We start from the raw sequence: 19,597 nt of genomic DNA, 5'->3' as shown, positions 1-19,597 counted from the left end.
AATTACTGGAACTTCCTGCAAAACACCTTCTTCCTGCACCACACCTTCTTCTACAATCGGAACTTGTTGAACCACACTTTGAGCCACATTATCACCCATCACATTTTCACCTTCATCAACAACTGGAACTTTTTGAACCACACTCTCTTGAGTACCTATAGTTGCTGACCAATCCTCCCACCACCTCTCCTTGTGCACAACTTATTCCTTGGTACATCAATACTATTTCTCCTTAATATTTTAGAACCTGCCTGTTGTTTATATTTTCTGGGAATCATCCTTAATGTGTTATGTTTTCTTGGACTCCTCCTCACTGTGTTAGAGCATGAAGGTTAACTTGGGATATTTGGTTGACCAGGGCTTGTAGACACATGGGGGATGGGATGTTTTCTTGGCCTTCCTGTCTTATTTGGTGGGGGAGGCACATATTGTTTTCTCTCATTCTTACATTCCCTCTTGTTATGACCATATTCCAAACAATTACCACATCTGGTAGTTCTTGCAACCTTCACTTTTGTTGTTGAAAACTTGCTCTCTTTCTCACTGGCATGCCTCTTTCTTTTGGTAGCAGGCCTACCAGGCATCCTCCTAGACATTGGAGGCAATGGCTTAATGTATTCAGTTTGGGCCCAAAGATTGTTGCCATTAACAGGTTCAATGTTTGTTGAGTAACATTTCCTAAATTTCTCTTTAGAGAAGTATGCATTGATGTATGCATCTGGTGTTTGATGGATAAAATTAATTGTTGCATTTGCATGCACACAAGGGATGCCAGCCAAATCCCACAGCCTACATGAACATGTCATATCATCTAAGTCCACCTTATAACTGTCACACCCTCTTCTGGCCTCAAACACATGCCCTTGACTATGAATTATTCCCCAGAACCTACAATCAAGTATCTAGTTAATAACAATAATTAATGATTAAGATAAGTTTTAGAAAGCATAAAATAGTACCTCATATTTTTCCCAAATCTATTCATTTTTTTCAAAAATTTTGGACAAACATTTGAATTCCACTTTTCACTTTCCACATTCATGTAAGCAAACTTGTCCATGATATAAATCTGTATCTCTTCAAGCATAGTGATCAAAGGTTGTTTCCTAGCATCCAATATTATTGAGTTGAAGCACTCTGAGATCCCATTCTCAACTGCTTCACATGCATAACCTGTTCCAAAATAGGCTCTACACCATGTTTCTGGTTGCTTTGACATCAAGTATTCATATGCAGAAAGGCTCAATTTCTTGATGCTTTCCATATCCCTCTTGAAGTCACCTTCTGTGCAACTCATAGAGGCAGCCCAAAACAACTTCTTATACTCCACACCTGTGAAAGCCTTTCTAAAGTTGGCATAAATGTGCCTAGCACAATTCCTGTGTTCAACATGAAGCATAATATCTTTCACAGATTCAAGCAGACCCTACCAGACAACCATTTAATTAGTTTAATAAAGGACAAATATGTAATAAGATAATTATGCAATTAAGTAGAGGACAAGTATGTTAAATTTTACTTTGTGTTGATCTGATATCACTACCAAACCTCTTCCAATATCAAGATCTAAATCATCCCTTAGAAGCTCAAGGAACCATGTCCAGTTAGCCTTATTCTTAACATCGACAACAGCCCAAGCAATTGGGTAGACCTGATTATTGGCATCTCTACCTATGGTTGTCAACAACTCACCCTTTACTGCTCCCTTCATAAAGCACCAATCCAAACCAATAACTCTTCTACACCCTCTTTTCCAGCCTTCACATATAGCTTTGAAACCAATATAAAACCTATGAAAATAGTTTATCCCATCTGGATTGACAGTTACACACACCTTACATGTAGAACCTGGATTGTGTCACACCCCGAAACCAGGAACGGCGGAAACGTTTTGGGGCGGAGGACGTCATGTATAATATCAACAACAATGTAAAGTAGTAAACAAGCAACAACATCATCCATTGCATTAATAATATAATTATTATACAAATGTGTTCTGTCAAATTTTGATAAACACGAAAGCGTAAATCAAAATGAAAGATAAGTCTTGAACAAGCTCCATCTTCCTTTCTCCTTGCATCGGTACCTGTCTATGATGACCTGAGGATACAAGTAATTTTGAAAGCGAGTATCAGCTTTGAAGCTGGTGAGATCATAAGTATTAATGTGTCTTAATTTGTAGAACTTGTAATTAAAGACTTGACATTGTTTTGAAAGAAAGCTCGTATAAGTATGAAAATGTTTTTAAAACAACTGTAAACGTTTTAAAAACCCTAGAAATCCCTATGATTCCTATTATTATATAAGGGTGTCTTCTGCCAAGACCTAACTGTTCTCAATGTAGTCTTCTACCAAGACTTGATTGTTCTCCATGTAGTCTTCTACCAAGACCTAACTGTTCTCAATGTAGTCTTCTACCAAGACTCGACTGTGTTACTATTATTATCATAAGAAATTGTATCCTTTAGTACTAGGATACTTAAATATAATTCACCTCATTGGTTATGTGATTGAGTCACAAAATAAAGGTAATAATACAACTAACCTGAATATTACCCTTTGGTACTAGAGTAACTAACAGTGTTAACTTTAAGACATCCGTAGACGTACATTTACCTCTGTTGCTAACAGCTGGGTATAGGAATAGTTAATCCCTTAAAGTATACCTGTAATGGTATCAACCGTTGACATCCGTGGATGTGCTTTTACCTCTGTAGCTAACAAAGATTCTAGGAATGGTCAATCCCGCAACGTATCCTTTGGTACTAGGATATTAAATCCATTATATCTCGTCAATTATGTGATTGTATCACAAGGTAAAGGTAAGAATGAGGATTTCATAACAATATCTATACATATAAAATGTAATGATAACTCGTCATATATTATCTATGTAAACGTAATCATGTAAAGGTAATCATGTAAATGTACTTATGTAAATGTACTCATGTAATTGTACTCATGTAAGCGTACTCATGTAAGTGTAATCATGTAAAAGTAATCATGTATATGTACTTATGTAAATGTACTCATGTAAATGTGCTAGCTGTAACATGTGTTCTCTCTCTATCTAGCAAGTATTGACTCATGAATGAACTGACTCATTGTATGATATCGCGTTCTAGTAATGTTTCTAGTATCTTCCTAAACTACCCATATGGTAGTTTACTAGTAATCTAACTGGTAAATATGGACATGGATGTATACCCTTGCTACCCAAGGACATGGGAGGAACGGGAAGGACCTTTTATGACTTTATATGTACACATGATATATAACTAATATTTAAACGACCTTCGGACGAGTATCCGATATCCCACCAGACCACATCTCAATGCGCAAAAAGGAAATAGGGTGGATAGCCTTCCTAAGTCTTTTAAACATTTCTTATATAACTATACATATAGAGGCATGCAATTTATAATATAAAAGCATAAATAAGTTTTGTAAGACATTTGAAACATAAATATTATTTTAAGAAAAGATCAACTTGATGTCAATCTATAAAACAATTTGAAGGCATAAGTTTGATAAAACAGTTTAAGTACAAGAAAACATTTGTTTGAAACACAGTTGTAAATAAGTTTGAAAGGTAATGTACAGTGCAATAAGGAGTTTAAAACGTAAAATGTTTATAAGAATCGTTTGAAGGAAACTGTTTGGTAAAACGGCTAATGAGTAGCCAAATCATTTGAATGTTGTATATTAATCACATGTGATTGATGTAATAAGTATATAATCCCACTTACTAATCACATGTGATTGACATAATAAGTAGCATGATTCTACTTGTATCCCCCCCTCGTAAAACATTTAAAAATAGTTTAAAACATTAGTTAAGGGGTATGAACTCACCTGCAGTAAGTGACTGGAATTGAACGGACTGTTATCGTACGGAAGGATCGGACAAGTGCTTGGTGTCAAGTGAAGACTTAGACACACACAATGATCCTATTTACATATGAAAACATATGTATATAAATAATTAGTGATTAAAACACTAATTATACAAGTAATAACATTTAAGCGCGAGGAAAACACTTTTGGCCAAGTGCTAGGAGGCTAATGGGTCGCAACAAAGGAGTGCAATGCCCCTAATGGAAGTTTAAGGTCAAAAGACCATATTCATTGGAGTTTACAGCCCAAGGGAGTAAACTCCTAGCCGTAAACTCTCAAGCAAGGCTCTAAATGGTGCTTAGAATTATCACAACTCTAGTGAGGAATTGTTTCAAGGCCATACAAGTGTTTAGGTACCATATGAACTCCTTTGGGGAGTTTACGGCCCATAGACCATATTCCCTTGGAGTTTACGGCCGTAAACTCCCTTGGGAGGGTTTATATGGTGCTTTCTAACCTCTAAATTAACTAGGAACAAATCTAGGTTTTGGTACTTGGCTTTAGAAGAGTTTATGGCACATTTGGCACCATTTTATGGAGTTTACGGCCATGGAACCTTTTGGGCCATAAACTCCCTCACTCATGGGGTTCTAAGTGTTTTAACTAGTCCATAACTCATTTTAGGTACATGCCCAAATTGTTTCTTGGCTTAAGGAAGGATTTAGGGTGTCATTTGACCCCTTTAAAGGTGTTTACGGCCCAAGAGTTTGCCTTGGCCGTAAACTCCTTTTTCTTTGTGATTTCCTTATGTTTGCTAGGCTATAACACTTTAGGTTATATGTCTAACATCAATTCTAAGCTTTAGGGAAAGTTTTAAGGGCATTTTGGCATTTAAACTTGGAGTTTACGGCCTAAGAAGCTCCTTGGCCGTAAACTCCCTTCTAGTCATGGATTCTAATTGTTTTGTGGTATAAGGCATGAATTGGAGGCTTCTAGTTCGAGTTCTAAAGCTTTGAGGGTCATTTGAACCCTTAAGGACCTTAAAATGGAGTTTACTCCCCAAGAACGTTCTTGGGCGGTAAACTCCCGGATCTCACATATTTGGCATGTAATCTATGTTACTAAGCTTATAACAAGTATTACAAAACAACTAGAGAAGTGTACTCACAATTTGGGATAAAAACCCGAAGATCCGTGAGAGAGAATTTGGCTTTTCTCTAATTGGAATTCAACTAATGAACCAATTTGGTTCAGAATTTTATTTATAGTCCTGAGATTTTTGGCAGAAAATATTTCTATTCTCGGAATGAACTCTAATGTCCTAGAGTATTGGAATTACAGTGTTGCACAACACCTTAGTGCATCCACTCTCCTAATATTTCCTTAGGTGTAAAATCCTGAAAACTGCAAACTTATACTCGAAATCCGAGTTTTCACTGTAACTGTTCTACTTCTATTGGCTTGATATGGTTTGTTCAGAATGGAAATTTCGGGTTGTCATAGATTGGATCTTAACAACTCTTGTGCATAATCCCATATTCTGGCATAATGTTCAGTCAATTTACCTTCAATTAGCTCTTTGGCCCATTTCTTTGCCCTACGACATTGGCCTATAGACACAGCACACCTAAACCTTTGTCTGATCTCAGTAATCATCTCTTTAAGCTTCACCTTAGGTTTATTTGCAATTTCAGTTATGTAGTGTCTACCTATCCATTCAGGAGTAACCATAGAGCCAAGTTTGAACTTCCTACCACAAACATGAGTAGCTTCTAAAGCCTTGATTTGAATAGATCTTTCATTAAACATCCATGAGGCATATAGTCTAAAAGGGCAACAATTATCCTCATTTCTTTTCCCACATCTTACAAGTATTCTTGTACTATCACACTTCTCAAAGTAGAGTTGATACCCATTGTGGACTACGTAGTTTTGGATACAAAACTTCAGTTGTTTAACATTCTCAAAAATGTCACCAAGTTTTGGCTCCATTTTGTCCCATCTTGTTTTTGGATCATGTAATTTGTACTTGTTTATCACCTGTTCTTGCTCTTCTTCATCTTCATCACTTTGCAAGTCACAACGATGATACACTTGTGCTCTTACATCATTAGTCAAACTAGAGTTTCTAATATTTTCATCAGTTAGTAACACATTAAGAAATGCATCCTTACACTTGTCCAGTGGAGTAATAAACTCTTCGTCTGGCTCATGATCCATGTAGATGCCAAGAAGTTCAAAATCCATCTCATTAAGACCAGAGAAAGGCTGGCGTAAACCAAAAAATGGGTATGTGTTACCTTCGTGTTCTGAATCCCAGTCCATCATAACAACCTAAAAAAAACACAAACACGTATTGTCATTATTCGTTAACTTTTGAAGAACAAAGAACTGTAATAACACAATCTTCAAAGAAATTACATATACCCTGTGAAATCGACTCTCCACTAACCTAATCTTCTTCAAAAACCATAAACCCTAATTTTGTGATGAATGTTGACTTTCTGAAGGATTCTGAGAAAGTGAACGTATATATGCAAAAGGGTGAGATTAGGTGATGGGTAAACGGACATAACGGAGTAACGTCCGTGCCAACATGTCAATTAAGTGTTAAATCAGCACATGGTAACCGGCTACAAAGGATCCAACTTGTTAAATGAGATATTTATAGGTTTAATGAAAGTATCCGACTTTAATGACCCCAAATGGAGAGAAAGATTAGAGGAAAAAATGAAAGAGATAGAGAGAAAGATTAGAGGAAAAAACTTATATGGGAAGAGCGTGAGAAGAAAAGGAATTTCAAAAGTTGAAAAAGACAACCACAAACACACACAAAAAAAACTAATAATAATAATTTACTCCGATATATTTATCGTTTTCTTTATTATTAACTACTTTATATTTATATATTTGACCCAAAATTCAAAAAACAAAGGTGTTGACAACTCACTATCAATTTTCAAATGCATTTCCATTTTCAAATTCAAATGAAAAAAGTGAGTGTTCACATTCAACTCCATTTCCATTTTTAAAATCAAAGAAAAAAATGAGGCCTAAATTAGCCTAAAATTAAGCTAGAAGATTTGAATTTACAATCCAATTACACTCGCTAACATCCAACAGCCGACCTCACTGAAATCAGTTATAAGAAAATGGTACTTTTTAAGAAGAAAAACGAAAGAACAATTACAACTAAACCCCTTTGACACTAATCTTGCTTTTCAATCAATTTTTCAACCGAATCAGCTGCCGGTGTTTGCACTTTAGGAGGCCGCCCTCTTCCCCTTCGTTCACCACTTGGCGGCGGAGGTTTCGACGCGGTTGAAGCCCCTCCTACCTTCGGAGGACGCCCACGTTTGCGGCCGCTTAAAGACTGAGCAGCTTTTTTAGCAGCAGAATCCGGATTCGGCGGACGGCCTCTCGGTCTGGGCGGGCCAACTTTCACCGGCGTCTGAGCGAGTGGATCTTGAACTTTCTTTGGACGGCCTCTGGGTCTAGGCGTGGAATCAGTGACCGGAGCAAGAGGATCTCGAGGTTTCGGCGGACGGCCTCTGGGTCTGGGAGGAGAAACGACGATGCCCTCCGGGAGAGGTTGCTTTGGTTTCGCCGGCCGGCCTCGACCTCGTTTCGGCGACGCATTTGGATCGGGTTTAACGTAGTTGTTCTTAACAATGATTAGTTCGCCGCTAGCTTTCATCTTGTTGAGGTGGTGTGAGAGGAGCGTTGAGTGCGCAGTCGGGAGACTGCCGTAGGTGGCTTCGATTTGCTTCGAAATCGCAGATTTGTTAGCTCCGTTCTTTTCATCTACAGCCTCAATCGCAGCAAAAATCATCTGAAATGAGGCAAAATCAGTCAAACTCAACAGATACATAAAATCAAAACCAAGATAGTAAATTCAACTCAAATCAAACTAAATTCGTGTAAAAATAATCAGAAACCCCAAACAAAACATAACAATACGTATCAAGAATCATGCTCAAACTCATTATCCAATGCCACTATATGCCGATTTGAATACCGAACAAGAAAATAAAAAAAAGTTGGTTAAAAATGGGCCCCAAAGAAAATAAAATAGCTAGAAAAATCGGAATCAAAGTACAACAATTAGGTTCAATTAAGTCCATCCAGTGATTATCATCAACAAAATTCAAGATTAATCAAGTTACATATAAATTACAAAACCCAAAATTACAAATAACAAGTCAAATTGTTTTTACCTCGGGGTACTTGGGAAGAACTTGGTATGGAGAAGGAGCTGGTGAATCGGTTTGTGCTCCAGCCGGAGCTGGTGAATCAGTTTGTGGCTCAACCATGGCGATGAGGAAGACGATGTGATAAAGGCGAGGGTCGGAAGGTATTTAAGTAAAGATCGGAGTTTGAACAGGGATTAGATCAGGCTCTCAAATTGATCAGACGGCTAGGGATTGCTGCTGATTCTGATTATCCGACGGCTGATGTGAATTTCTGAGCTACGAGAGTTGGATTATTGACCTGGCAGGTATTGAAATTTTTTGTCGCGACACTATTTGATATTCTTTTTAGATAAATCTCAAAAATGGTCCTTCTGCTTTTCTCAAATTTTAGATATAGCCTTTCAATTTAAAAACTTTATAGATGGTCCTTAAGTGCAAGTGAGTTGGGAAGAAGATGGTGGTGGTTTTTTTTTTTTCTTGACCAATGTGTGGGGGTGGGGGGATATAATCCCAAATTATTTATTCTTTCATTTTTTTAAATAGTTTTAAATAAAGAAAATCAAAAAATATATTAAAAATGGTAATTAAGTCTTTTTATGTGGGTGATGGAATATTTGTTAAAAGTTTTGAAATCATAGAGACCATTTATGAGGTTTTTGTGACTCACCCTATCCGGCAATACAACATCAAATATATTTGGTAGTGGTCTATTACTGACACACTCTATTAGGCAGTCTACGAAATTCTCATGATTACTTTGTGAAAGGAAACGTTGACACGTGAAGCTCGTCCGATCACTCCATAAAAGAAACAATGAGTCCAAAGTTCTTCAAAATAAAAAAATAAAAAGTATGGGCAAATACTAATAAAGTACTCTCATACGCTCCTGTAGCCCGACACGCAATAGTGTCAAAAAAGAAGGACTTTGTACATGATAGTACTTCTGACACATTATAGTATCCTGGTATGAGTATGACTCGTACCCTAGAACATAATAATACCCTGGCACAAGCAGCACCAAAGACACAAAGCTTTGAAAAATACTTGGTACTTAGAAAGTACTTGTATACGTAAGACATGCTCCATTGATCATCAATCTCCTCAAACAGAGTTTCTACTCTCTATTCCGATCACACGCGTACCCTTAATAAGATACTACCCAATATTCAAACTTAATTGAACTAAGCATTTATTTTAATTCTTATTTCATCACTAAACAATCCTATAATGCTTATAATCAACTTTCAATACTAACTATGTTGTAGCGCTTCACTTCTAGCAACTGTCTTTTCCTTTGACATAACCTAGCATTATTATCGCTAAGTTTTAGTCTAATATTTATTGCGACTAATTATTAGTCTAGATTCATCATTAACTCAAAGTCTACTTCAAGATCTATCAAGTAAGGAACAACCAGGTAGGATCATATCAAAAGATAGGGTCCGTTTGGTATACGAAGTATACTATATAGAAATCTCACTTTAAACACCTCACTAAATCACAACCTAGACATCATCCTCGTAGGTAGATCTATCGGTATAACGGCTTAGAATCACTAATAAATATTGTTTTTATGTTCATAAATACCGATAATTAACTTAAACATAAGTTATACTTAAATTAGGGTAATCATAACTCGCTTACAAAGGGGTTTAGCGAGGAACTGAACTTTGCGCGAGAAGAACTTCTGAGCCAAAAGCTCTTTTCTTGGGGCTTTCCGATGCTCCGGGACTCGCTTTTAACACCTAGGAGGTGCTAGGGTAAATAATAGAAGGTTTAGGTGTGTTTAGGAGAGAATTGGATGAAAAGATGTGAGAAAAATGAGTGAAAACGCCTTCTATTTATAGGCTGCAAGCAGTCGCATGCATTGGGTGTACACATTGGTACACTTGGCGTACTTCGATTTACGTTGGGCGTACTCCGTCCAAGTTTCGCAATCTCGTTCCAAGCCATGGGAAGGAAGGGACAACCCAAATCTTGTCACGTGTCACTCGCTGGTTACTCCAAAAACTAATTATCTTCTAAAATTCATAACTTCCGCATACGAGCTCTGTTTATTTACATTCTTTATATCCACACGTAGGTGTCGAAAAAATCTACAACTTTCGTTTAGCCTCCGTTGGATAATTTTGACTTTATTTTTAAAGTTATATTTTAACATTTTTAGACAATTAAAGTCCGTTAAAAACTCATAACTTTGTCATCCGACGTCTGTTTTCGAATTTATTTATATCTTTGAGCTCCTATTAATGAAATATTCGATTCTCATTTAGGCTGTGTCGGTTAAAAATCGATCGGTCTAAATTTCGATTTCCAGGTTGTGCACTGTTATGTTAAATTTTAGAAAAATCGTAACTTTCTCAAATGAAGTCAGATTTTCACGTTCTTTTTATGTACGTTATTGGTTTAAGGTAAACTAAGACTTTAGTTTAGATTAATAAGGCTAAAAATTAGTTTATCAAAAATTCACTTTTTAGGATACGCGGCGCCATGTCAGTTTTGTCGTAAAACTTCGACGGGTCATAGCTTCTTCGTTATAAGTCGGATTTCAGCATTCTTTATATGTACGGAATCCTTGTGACATATACTATAACTTGGTTAAGATTATTTGCTCTAAATAATCTTATATCAAAAAGTCATTTTTGACAATTATTGTCTCTAAATTAACTAGTCTGAATCTTCGGGCATTACATCTTTTAAACTTGGGGACTAAATCTAAGATTTCATAAAACCACAGGGACCATTTATGAGGTTTTGTATGTATATCCTGGAGACTTATCATCAGATATGGATTTTAAAGACTGAAAAGAGTTTGGGCTTTTTTTTATGTGTGTGTGTTTGTTTTTGTCAGGCTTGGTTTTTAGGTCTAGGCCTGATTTTCTCGTTTATATATTTATGAATGGTCATATATATAACATCGCAGCAGAAAAAAGCGTGTGTGGAATAAAATATTTATCTTTGTTCGACAGTGGATGTAGCCTATTGTAAGATAATGTGAACCACTTAAATCTTTGTGTTCTCATTTTTTATCTCTCATATTTCTCATATTTGTTTTCATTTATCATCTTTTTCTATACCTAACAACTAGTATCAGAGTTGTGGCTGAAGTCGGGGAGGTGAAGATCAATAAATTTGAAGGCCATGATTTTGGATTCTGGAAGATGCAGATTCAAGATTACTTATATCAGAAGAAATTACACTTACCGTTATCTGAATAGAAACATGAGAAGATGGATCTGGCATAATGGAACTTGTTGGACCGACATGCCATTGGCGTTGTTAGATTATCACTGGCGAAGAAATTCGTGTACAACATCGTCAATGAGAAGGCCACGTTTGCATTGATAAAGGCGTTGACCAACATATATGAAAAGCCATCCGCAACAAACAAGGTTTTCTTAATCAGACAATTGGTAAACACGAAGATGAAGGAAGGAGCGTTTGTGATAGACCACGTCAATGAGTTCAAATCGATGATATCCAGGTTAGGTTTGTTGAAATTAAATTCAAATACGACGTTCGGGCTTTATTATTATTATCTTTGTTGCCCCGAAGTTGGGCTAGAACAATCACTACAGTCAATAGTTCATAAGGATATGCGAAACCCACATTCAAAAGCATCGGAGATCTTATTCTTGGCGAAGATGTTCATAGAAGGAATGTAGGAGAATGATCCACCAGTTTACTCAATATGGAAGAAAGGGGCGGGAAACAAAACATATGTGGATACATAAGAAAAAGATCAAACTCAAGGAAGAGAGGACATTTAAGAAGCTGAAAAAAAATGTTTGCTAAAACTGTAATGAAATAGGACATTTCATAAATAAATGTCCTAAACCTTCTGCGGATAATGGCAATAGGGAGATGAATGCGGCTGAAGACTATGATGATGCTCTGATTTGTTGTGTAGAAATTTAGTTGAGTCTTTGGTGATAGATTCGGAAGCATCGTTTCACACTTTCCACAACAAAGAAATCATGAGAAATCTCAAACCTGACATTGGTATTGTTCGTCTAGTAGATGGTAAAATTTTGAATATCACTGGTAATGGAGATGTAGCTTTGAACACTTCAATGGGTACTGCCTGGATTTTGAAAGATGTGAAATACGTTTCTGATCTAAAGAAAATGTTGATCTCAGTGGGACAACTGGATGAAGAGGGACATGATGTAAAGTTTGGGAAAGGTAAATGGAATGTTATTAAAGGGAATTTGGTCATTGCTCAATGAAAGAATATGGGAACTCTATATATCGTGGAGTTGACCTCGGGAGAAGAAAATGCAGTTGTTGAAGATGGGGAGTCATCTACTTTATGGTACCAAAGACTTAGCCATATTAGGGAGAAGGGAATGAAGATGCTTGCTTCAAAGGGCAGGATCCCATAGATGAAGAATGCGACAATCGACTTTTGTGAACCATGCGTATCCAGTAAATAGAAAAGAGTTATTTCATGAAGACGGGTCAGCCACCAAAATCAGAGGAGCTTGAGTTGATACATTCTGATGTCTTCGGTCCCACATTAGTTTCATCAATAGGAGGTTCCCGGTATTACGTTACCTCCATAGATGATGCTACAAGAGAGGTATGGGTTTACTTTATGAAAAATAAATATGATGTTTTCTCTACTTGTAAAAAGGTTTAAAGTTGTTGTAGAGAACGAGACAAATATGAAGATAACATGTCTGAAGTCAAATAATGGGGGCGGATACAGTATCAAGGAGTTTACCGATTATTATGTAGAACACGAAATGATAATGTTGAATACTGTGCCAAAAACACCTCATCAAAACGGTGTTGCGAAGAGGACAAAAAAAACATTAAACAAGAGAGCTAAGAGCATGAGGTTACATGCAGGGTTGCCAAAAATGTTATGGGCATACACAGTAAGAACATTTGCTTACCTTATAACTTGTGGACCCTCGGTCCCTATTGGGTTTAAAACTCCAAGAGAGGAATGACAAAAAATGGTAGTGTCTCTCTCTTACCTTAAAGTATTTGGTTGTAATGCTTCTGTCAAGGTTAAAGATGCAAAAAAAAAAAAAAAGACAAACTTGAAGCCAAATCTAAGAAGTGTATCTTTATCGGGTACAGGTTGGATGATGTGTGTTGTAGATGTTGGGATTACTAAACCATGAAAGTGATCAGTATCAGAGATATCACTTTTAATGAAGATTCCCTATATAAAGATGATCTAGTTACATCTCCAAGCAAAAGCAAACAAAGGCATAAGGCGGTGTTCGAAGAGTTGACAGATGTTGATGTTTTACAACCTGAAACATGTGAAGGCTCAGAGAATAATGGTAGTGTTGAAGATACGATAAATACTGAAGTCAGTGGGAGTTCTGAAGAAGATAAAGACTCAAAAACCTAAATCCCATATCAGTCAGAAAACAAAGCCCCAAACCAGATAGACATTGGAACCCCTAACCTCAAAAGATCGACCAGAGACCGAAGACCCATTAGCAAATATTCTCCATCAGTTAATTACCTATTTCTAATAGAGAATGGAAAGCCAGAGTCTTATCCAAAGTTGTTGAAACTGAAAGACTCCATAAAATGGAAGAAAACCATGAAGAATGAGTTGGATTCACTTGACAAGAACCACACCTGGTCCATGGTCAAATTACCAGCACAAAAGAGAGCTTTGCAAAACAAATGGATGCTCATAATCAAAGATGAAACTAATGGCATCAAGCGGTATAAAGTCAGACTAGTTGTAAAGAGTTTCCAACAAAAGGAAGTGTTGATTACAATGAAATCTTCTCACCAGTTGTGAGGATGACTACTATTCAATTGGTCTTGAGTATTGTGGTTGCTGAAAATTTACATATGCAACAGTTGGATGTTAAGATTGCATTCTTACATGGTGACCTTGAGGAAGATATCTACATGTCCCAACCGTAAGGTTTCTTGGTGAATGGTAAGGAGAATTTGTTGTGTAAAGTGAAGAAGAGTTTATATGGACTAAAACAAGCCCCACGGCAGTGGTATTTAAAATTCGACAACTTCATGCAGAAAAATGGGTACAAGAGATGTGAGATGGACCATTTTTGTTATCTAAAGAAGTTCAGGTCCTCTTACATTATTCTTTTAATATATGTTGATGATATATTGGTTATTGGATCAGACATACATGAAATCAACAGACTGAAGCAGCAACTCTCCAGAGAGTTCGAGATGAAGGACTTGGGAGCCGGCAAACAAATTCTTGGGATGAGCATAGTCATAGACAGAGTTGTTGGAAATGTGAAGCTTTCACAGCGGAAATATATCATAAATATTTTATAGAAGTTCAACATGGCTGATGCAAAACCAAGAAGTACACCTTTGGGACATTAGATAAAATTCTCAAAGAAACGGCCCCCAAAGACGGACGAAGATAGAGAAGAAATCACAAAAATCTTGTATGCATCAGCAGTTGGAAACTTGATGTATGCTATGGTGTGCACCAAACCGGACATGACACCTGCAGTGGGAGTTGTGAGCAAATTTATGTCACATCTGGGTAAAGAGCATTGGGAAGGGGTGTCAGACACCTGACCGAGGCAGTGGAATATGTCGGGTTGTGCGACTTAGTTCATGGATCACAAGCAGATTGAATATACATCACATGTTACAACAATAAGAATACAAAAATTATATTTCACTTTCATATTCGAATACATGGTTCATACAAATAATAGTAACAAGTTCATAAATTGCCTTAACAAATAGGTCGTTATAACAAAAGCTAGATTAAACTAGGTTGCCTGAAATCCATGAACGTTTCTTTTGCTAAAAATTGGTTCAATGATCGTCTGAGAATACATGTAATTTGAGAGTCAACACAAAGGTTGGTGAGAGTTACAGTTTTCTGCTAGTCGCAATAATAATTGTAACAACGTAAAATTTCAAAACAATTTTTGAATTTTAAAACATACATTTACTCATAAAATAATGTCAAAACATATTGTATCAAGTGTTATCATCACAAATCATCTCCCCATAATCTCAAACATAAACTCCAATGCGTGTGTGTGTACAAATCATGTCGGCGCCTTCCCGCGCTCATCACTAGTACCTGAAACACATAACACGACAACTGTAAGCATAAATGCTTAGTGAGTTCCCTAAAATACCGCATTCAACACATACGCCACTCGAGGCTATAACACGACCTTCCGGTCGATGTGTCTCAGCGGGACCCTCCAGTCCCGTAGCTCGTTGGACCCTCTGGTCCGGTCATAGCTCGTTGGGTCCTCCGGCCCGGTCTGTATCGTTGGACCCTTCGGTCCGGTCTATAACATCATACAACATACATATAACACATAGCACATAATACCATACATAGCACATGAGACCCTCTGGTCCACACAATATACCACCGTACTCATAATATATAGAGTAGGATGGGTAGAAAGAGATAAGAGAAATGAGATAATAGTTAAAGACTATAAGAAAATAGATAATGGTAAGAAACCAAACTAGAGATAAAATTGTGGTGAGAGACCATGCCAGAGATATGGCAAAAGACAAGGCCCAACAGAGATTGGTCATCAAGTTGAGTATTGATGACGACCACATACTATTCTAGACAGTCCAGTGAAACACTAACAGACTTGCAATATGTAGGTGTCAATGAATCACACAAACTGGGAGTATGGGTTGTGGGTTCATTACTCTATTTTCCCATGGAAATTCCTTAAGCAGTATCTTTATACTCATTGTTTATAGTTATCCACATGATAGAGCCCTTGAGATAGATCTTATTGAGTAAGAGAGAGAGAGAGAGAGAGGGAGAGAGAGAGAGAGAGAGAGAGAGAGAAAGAGAGAGAGAGAGAAGGGGGGGCGGAGAGTAACGAGAATGGGTAATCGGGTTAATTGTTTGGTGTGAATTATATAAAAAGATAAATTATATAATCGTGGGTTTAAAACTCCATGTACTCACCATGTTTCCCAACCTAACCCACTAAGTTTATTGTATCCCAAGTAATTATACATGACGATAAAATTAAGGATAAACAAATCGGTATTTTCTGGCCATAAAATTAAGGATGTCACACTTTGAGCCTCAAGTTGGCTAGCACTTCTGTTGTAGGCCTATGTATGAGGATTTTTATCATTTCGCCGCTTTTGGATTTAATCATAAGGCTCAAGCTGAGGGAGTCAAGAAGGAAAATTGGAAGCAGGAGAAAATCAGGGGTAAGATTAATAGGTTTTTTTACCGATAGTCGTAGACTATTGACTCGGTACGATCGGCTTCGAGTTCCAAATTTTGGTGGGGTCAGGAAGACTATGATGGAGGAGACACATAAGTCCAAATTTTCAATACACCCCGTAGCCACAAAGATGTATCGGGATTTGAGACTTAGTTACTGGTGGTTGTGCATGAAGAGGGAGATATCATGGTATGCTGAGAGGTGCTTGACACATCGTACGGTCAAGGCCAAACACCAAAGGCCACAAGGGAAGATTTAGCTTTTAGTAGTTCCCATGTGGAAACGGGAACATATCACTATGTATTTTATCAGCAAATTACCCAGGATGGCTAAGGGATCTGATGCGATATGGGTTTTTGTGGATCGTCTGACCAAGAGTGCCTACGTTCTGGCTATTCGGGAGAGCTCCTCAGTCGAGAAATTAGCCGAAGTGTATGTGTGTGGGATTTTCGCTCGATATGGTGTTCCAATCTCCATTATATCAAATCGGTATGTTCGGTTCACTTTGCGATTTTGGCAGAGGTTCCACGAGGAACTGGGTACGAGATTACACTTTAGCACCGCTTATCATCCACAGACTGATGGGCAAAGAGAGTGGACCATTCAGACTCTTGAGGATACGTTGAGAGCTGTATTATTGATTTCGGTGGGAGTTGGGACTCCTACCCCCCCCCCCAACTGAGTTTTCTTACAATAATAGTATCACTCTAGTATTGTGCACCACCTTTTGATTTTCTTTATAAGAGGAAGTGTCGTACGCTAGTCTCTTGGGGGAGATCGGTCACAAGGTTATGGGAAAGACCAAGATAATCCTTCAGACAATAGCTTATCCAGTAGATTAGGCAGAGGTTACAGATAACTTTGAGTTGACAAAAGAGTTATGCTGACAGACATCGATCCGAGTTGGATTTTCAGGTTGGTGATATGGTTTTACTGAAGGTGTCACCCTAGAAGGGTGTAATACGCTTCAGGAAGAGGGTCAAGTTGGGACCCCGGTTCATTGGGCCATTTCGAGTAGTGGTTAGGATAGATAAGGTAGCATATTGTTTGAATCTGCCTGAGGACCTTAGCCAGATTCATAGCATCTTCCATGTTTCTTAGCTTTGGAAGTGTGTAGCCGATGATATAACATTGGTTCCTTTAAACGATATATATGCGGATGATCGCCTGAACTATATTGAGAGGCCAATGACGATTTTGGATAAGAAGACGAAGGCCTTGCACAACAAGGCGGTACCATTGGTCAAGGTTCAGTGGCAACATCGAAAGGGTTCCAAATGCACTTGAGAACCCGAGGCATAAATGTGGGAGCATTACCCAGAGCTATTTGCAACTGAGGACTTCGATGATGAAGTCTGATTAAAGGGAAGGAAAATTGTAACGCCAAGTTTCAGGTATGTTCCTTTTTAAGTAATTTTAATAAAATTGGAGTTGGATTTATGGTGGCCACGACGTGGTAATGGAATCCCATAGCGTTGTCAAGGCAAGAGTTTTTGTGGTCCTTAAGTTGGCGCCACAACATGGCATATATCGTAATATCGACATAGCGTGGCCGTTGTTTAATGAAAAACCCTAATTTGGGGTTTGAACCCTTATTTAAGGAATGTGACGGCTAGGGTTGCCCACCCTCAGCCTCATTCACTCCCCTTCGGCCTCCAAAAGGAAACCCTAGTCTCCATTACTAATCTTTGAGTTCTTGTGTGTTTTGGTGGTATTTTGAATAAGAAGAAGAAGGCATCTTTGAGCTTGGTTCCAGCAAGCAAATCTTCTCACCAACCTTGAGCACGTTTATGGACCATTGTAAGTCCCCAAGATCCAACCTTTATGTTATTTACCTTTAGATCAATCCCTTTTGTCCCAAAATATTCTTGGTATGAGAATTTGGATGGCTGAATCTCATAAAGTTGGCAACTTTACGGATCCATGTGATCATTCTAGTGTTATATGTTCAAAATCTGAGGATCTATGTAGTTTTTGGTTCCATGCTTAAGTTTAAGCCTTTATTATCATGTTTTTTACCTAATATGGAAGGGACATGTATTGGACATGCATGTATATAAATCTGCGGCTTTTAGAGCTTATTTAGAGTATGGAATCATTTTGGAAACTTTGGATGTGCAACTCTATAGATTTGGTGCTTAATGGGTGTTTTTATGCTTTTGGTCACTCTTAAGGAATTAGGGTTTGGGATCTTGACTTATCGAGGAGTCTTATTGGATAACGTTAGAAACTTTATCCATCAAGACCATGAGAAGGACCATATGTGAGCTTTAGAGCTCTTGAATTGTATGAAAATGACTTAATGGTTAAGTTGTTCAGACTAGTCCCTACGGCATAGCCTTAGGTTGCCACGACATGGCGACTTGGTAGAGGCACGTTTGCTTTTTCGTTTAGTAGCCATGACATAGACAAGGATAGCCATGGTGTGAAGACCGCCTGGAGTGACTTTTGACTTTTACCAAGTTTGACTTTAGGTTAATTGGGGTATTTTGAGTTGTAGATTGAGGCTTGGTCCCTAGGTATTGTACAGGTGACTCGTAGAGCCGATAGTTGGAGCAGCATTCAATTATGCTATCTTTCTGACATTGAGTTGAGTTTTCTTCATTGTACTTGTGGGACGAAGACACCAATTCTGGCCCACGGGATTATGTATCCTGTTATATTGGATGATGTTATATTGGTTATAATATATACTGGTAGATCTATATGATTATTTGTGTTTACTGGTTATATGTTAGACTGGTAGATCTGTATGATTAGATGTGCCTGCTGGTTATTGATTATTATTGTATATGTCGACATGTTATGGTTTGTTGGGTTGAGGTTGTCCTGCTTTGTGCTGAAGGTAAAGAAACATGGGGCGGTCCAGATAGGTTGTAGGCCCTACGAGGCAGTCCAGTCAGGCTGAAGGCCCGGAGAGTGGTCCATATAGGTTGTAGGCCATGCGAGGTGGTCTTGTCATGATGAAGGCTCATATATGCATGTTGTTATCTGTTTGGTTGTATGTGGTACTTTGGGGGAACCCACTAAACTTTGGCTTAGAGTTTGAACTTGTGATTTCTGGTAATTTAGGGGACAAGGGTAATGCAAAGGCTTGACCGTACACATCATCTTAGATTTTTATGAGATTATGGTTTTAGGATACTCTAATTCATGTTTATGACTTTTGGAAACTATGTTTTGTAAACACTTATGGTGTTGGATTGGTACATAGAATGGTGCTTAACTTGTAGGAAATTCAAGGGCGAACCCCAACGACCCCACGACAAGATGCAACCATTAGACATTCCAGTGTGGAAACAGGAAGATATCACTATGGATTTCATCACGAAGCTTCCTAAGACCGCACGTGGAGTAGATTCTATATGG

General features: G+C 37.8%; 1 protein-coding gene across 1 annotated transcript; it reads right to left on the bottom strand.

The window, feature by feature from the left end:
• Nucleotides 1-6,825: 6,825 nt before the first annotated feature.
• LOC145092651 (uncharacterized) lies at nt 6,826-8,208 on the bottom strand. The gene is made up of 2 exons (XM_079030612.1): nt 8,055-8,208; nt 6,826-7,669 (listed from the first exon to the last, which is right to left on the bottom strand). Exons 1-2 carry the CDS (start codon nt 8,148-8,150, stop codon nt 7,046-7,048), a joined length of 720 nt encoding a protein of 239 aa, XP_078886738.1. The 5' UTR covers nt 8,151-8,208; the 3' UTR covers nt 6,826-7,045.
• Nucleotides 8,209-19,597: the final 11,389 nt, after the last annotated feature.

The sequence above is a fragment of the Lactuca serriola genome, chromosome 3 (genome assembly GCF_051521515.1).
Source record: "Lactuca serriola cultivar US96UC23 chromosome 3, Lser_US96UC23_V15, whole genome shotgun sequence".
Taxonomy (NCBI): domain Eukaryota; kingdom Viridiplantae; phylum Streptophyta; class Magnoliopsida; order Asterales; family Asteraceae; genus Lactuca; species Lactuca serriola.
The sequence above is the reverse complement of the archived record's forward strand: the minus strand, read 5'-3'. Positions and strand labels throughout refer to the sequence as shown.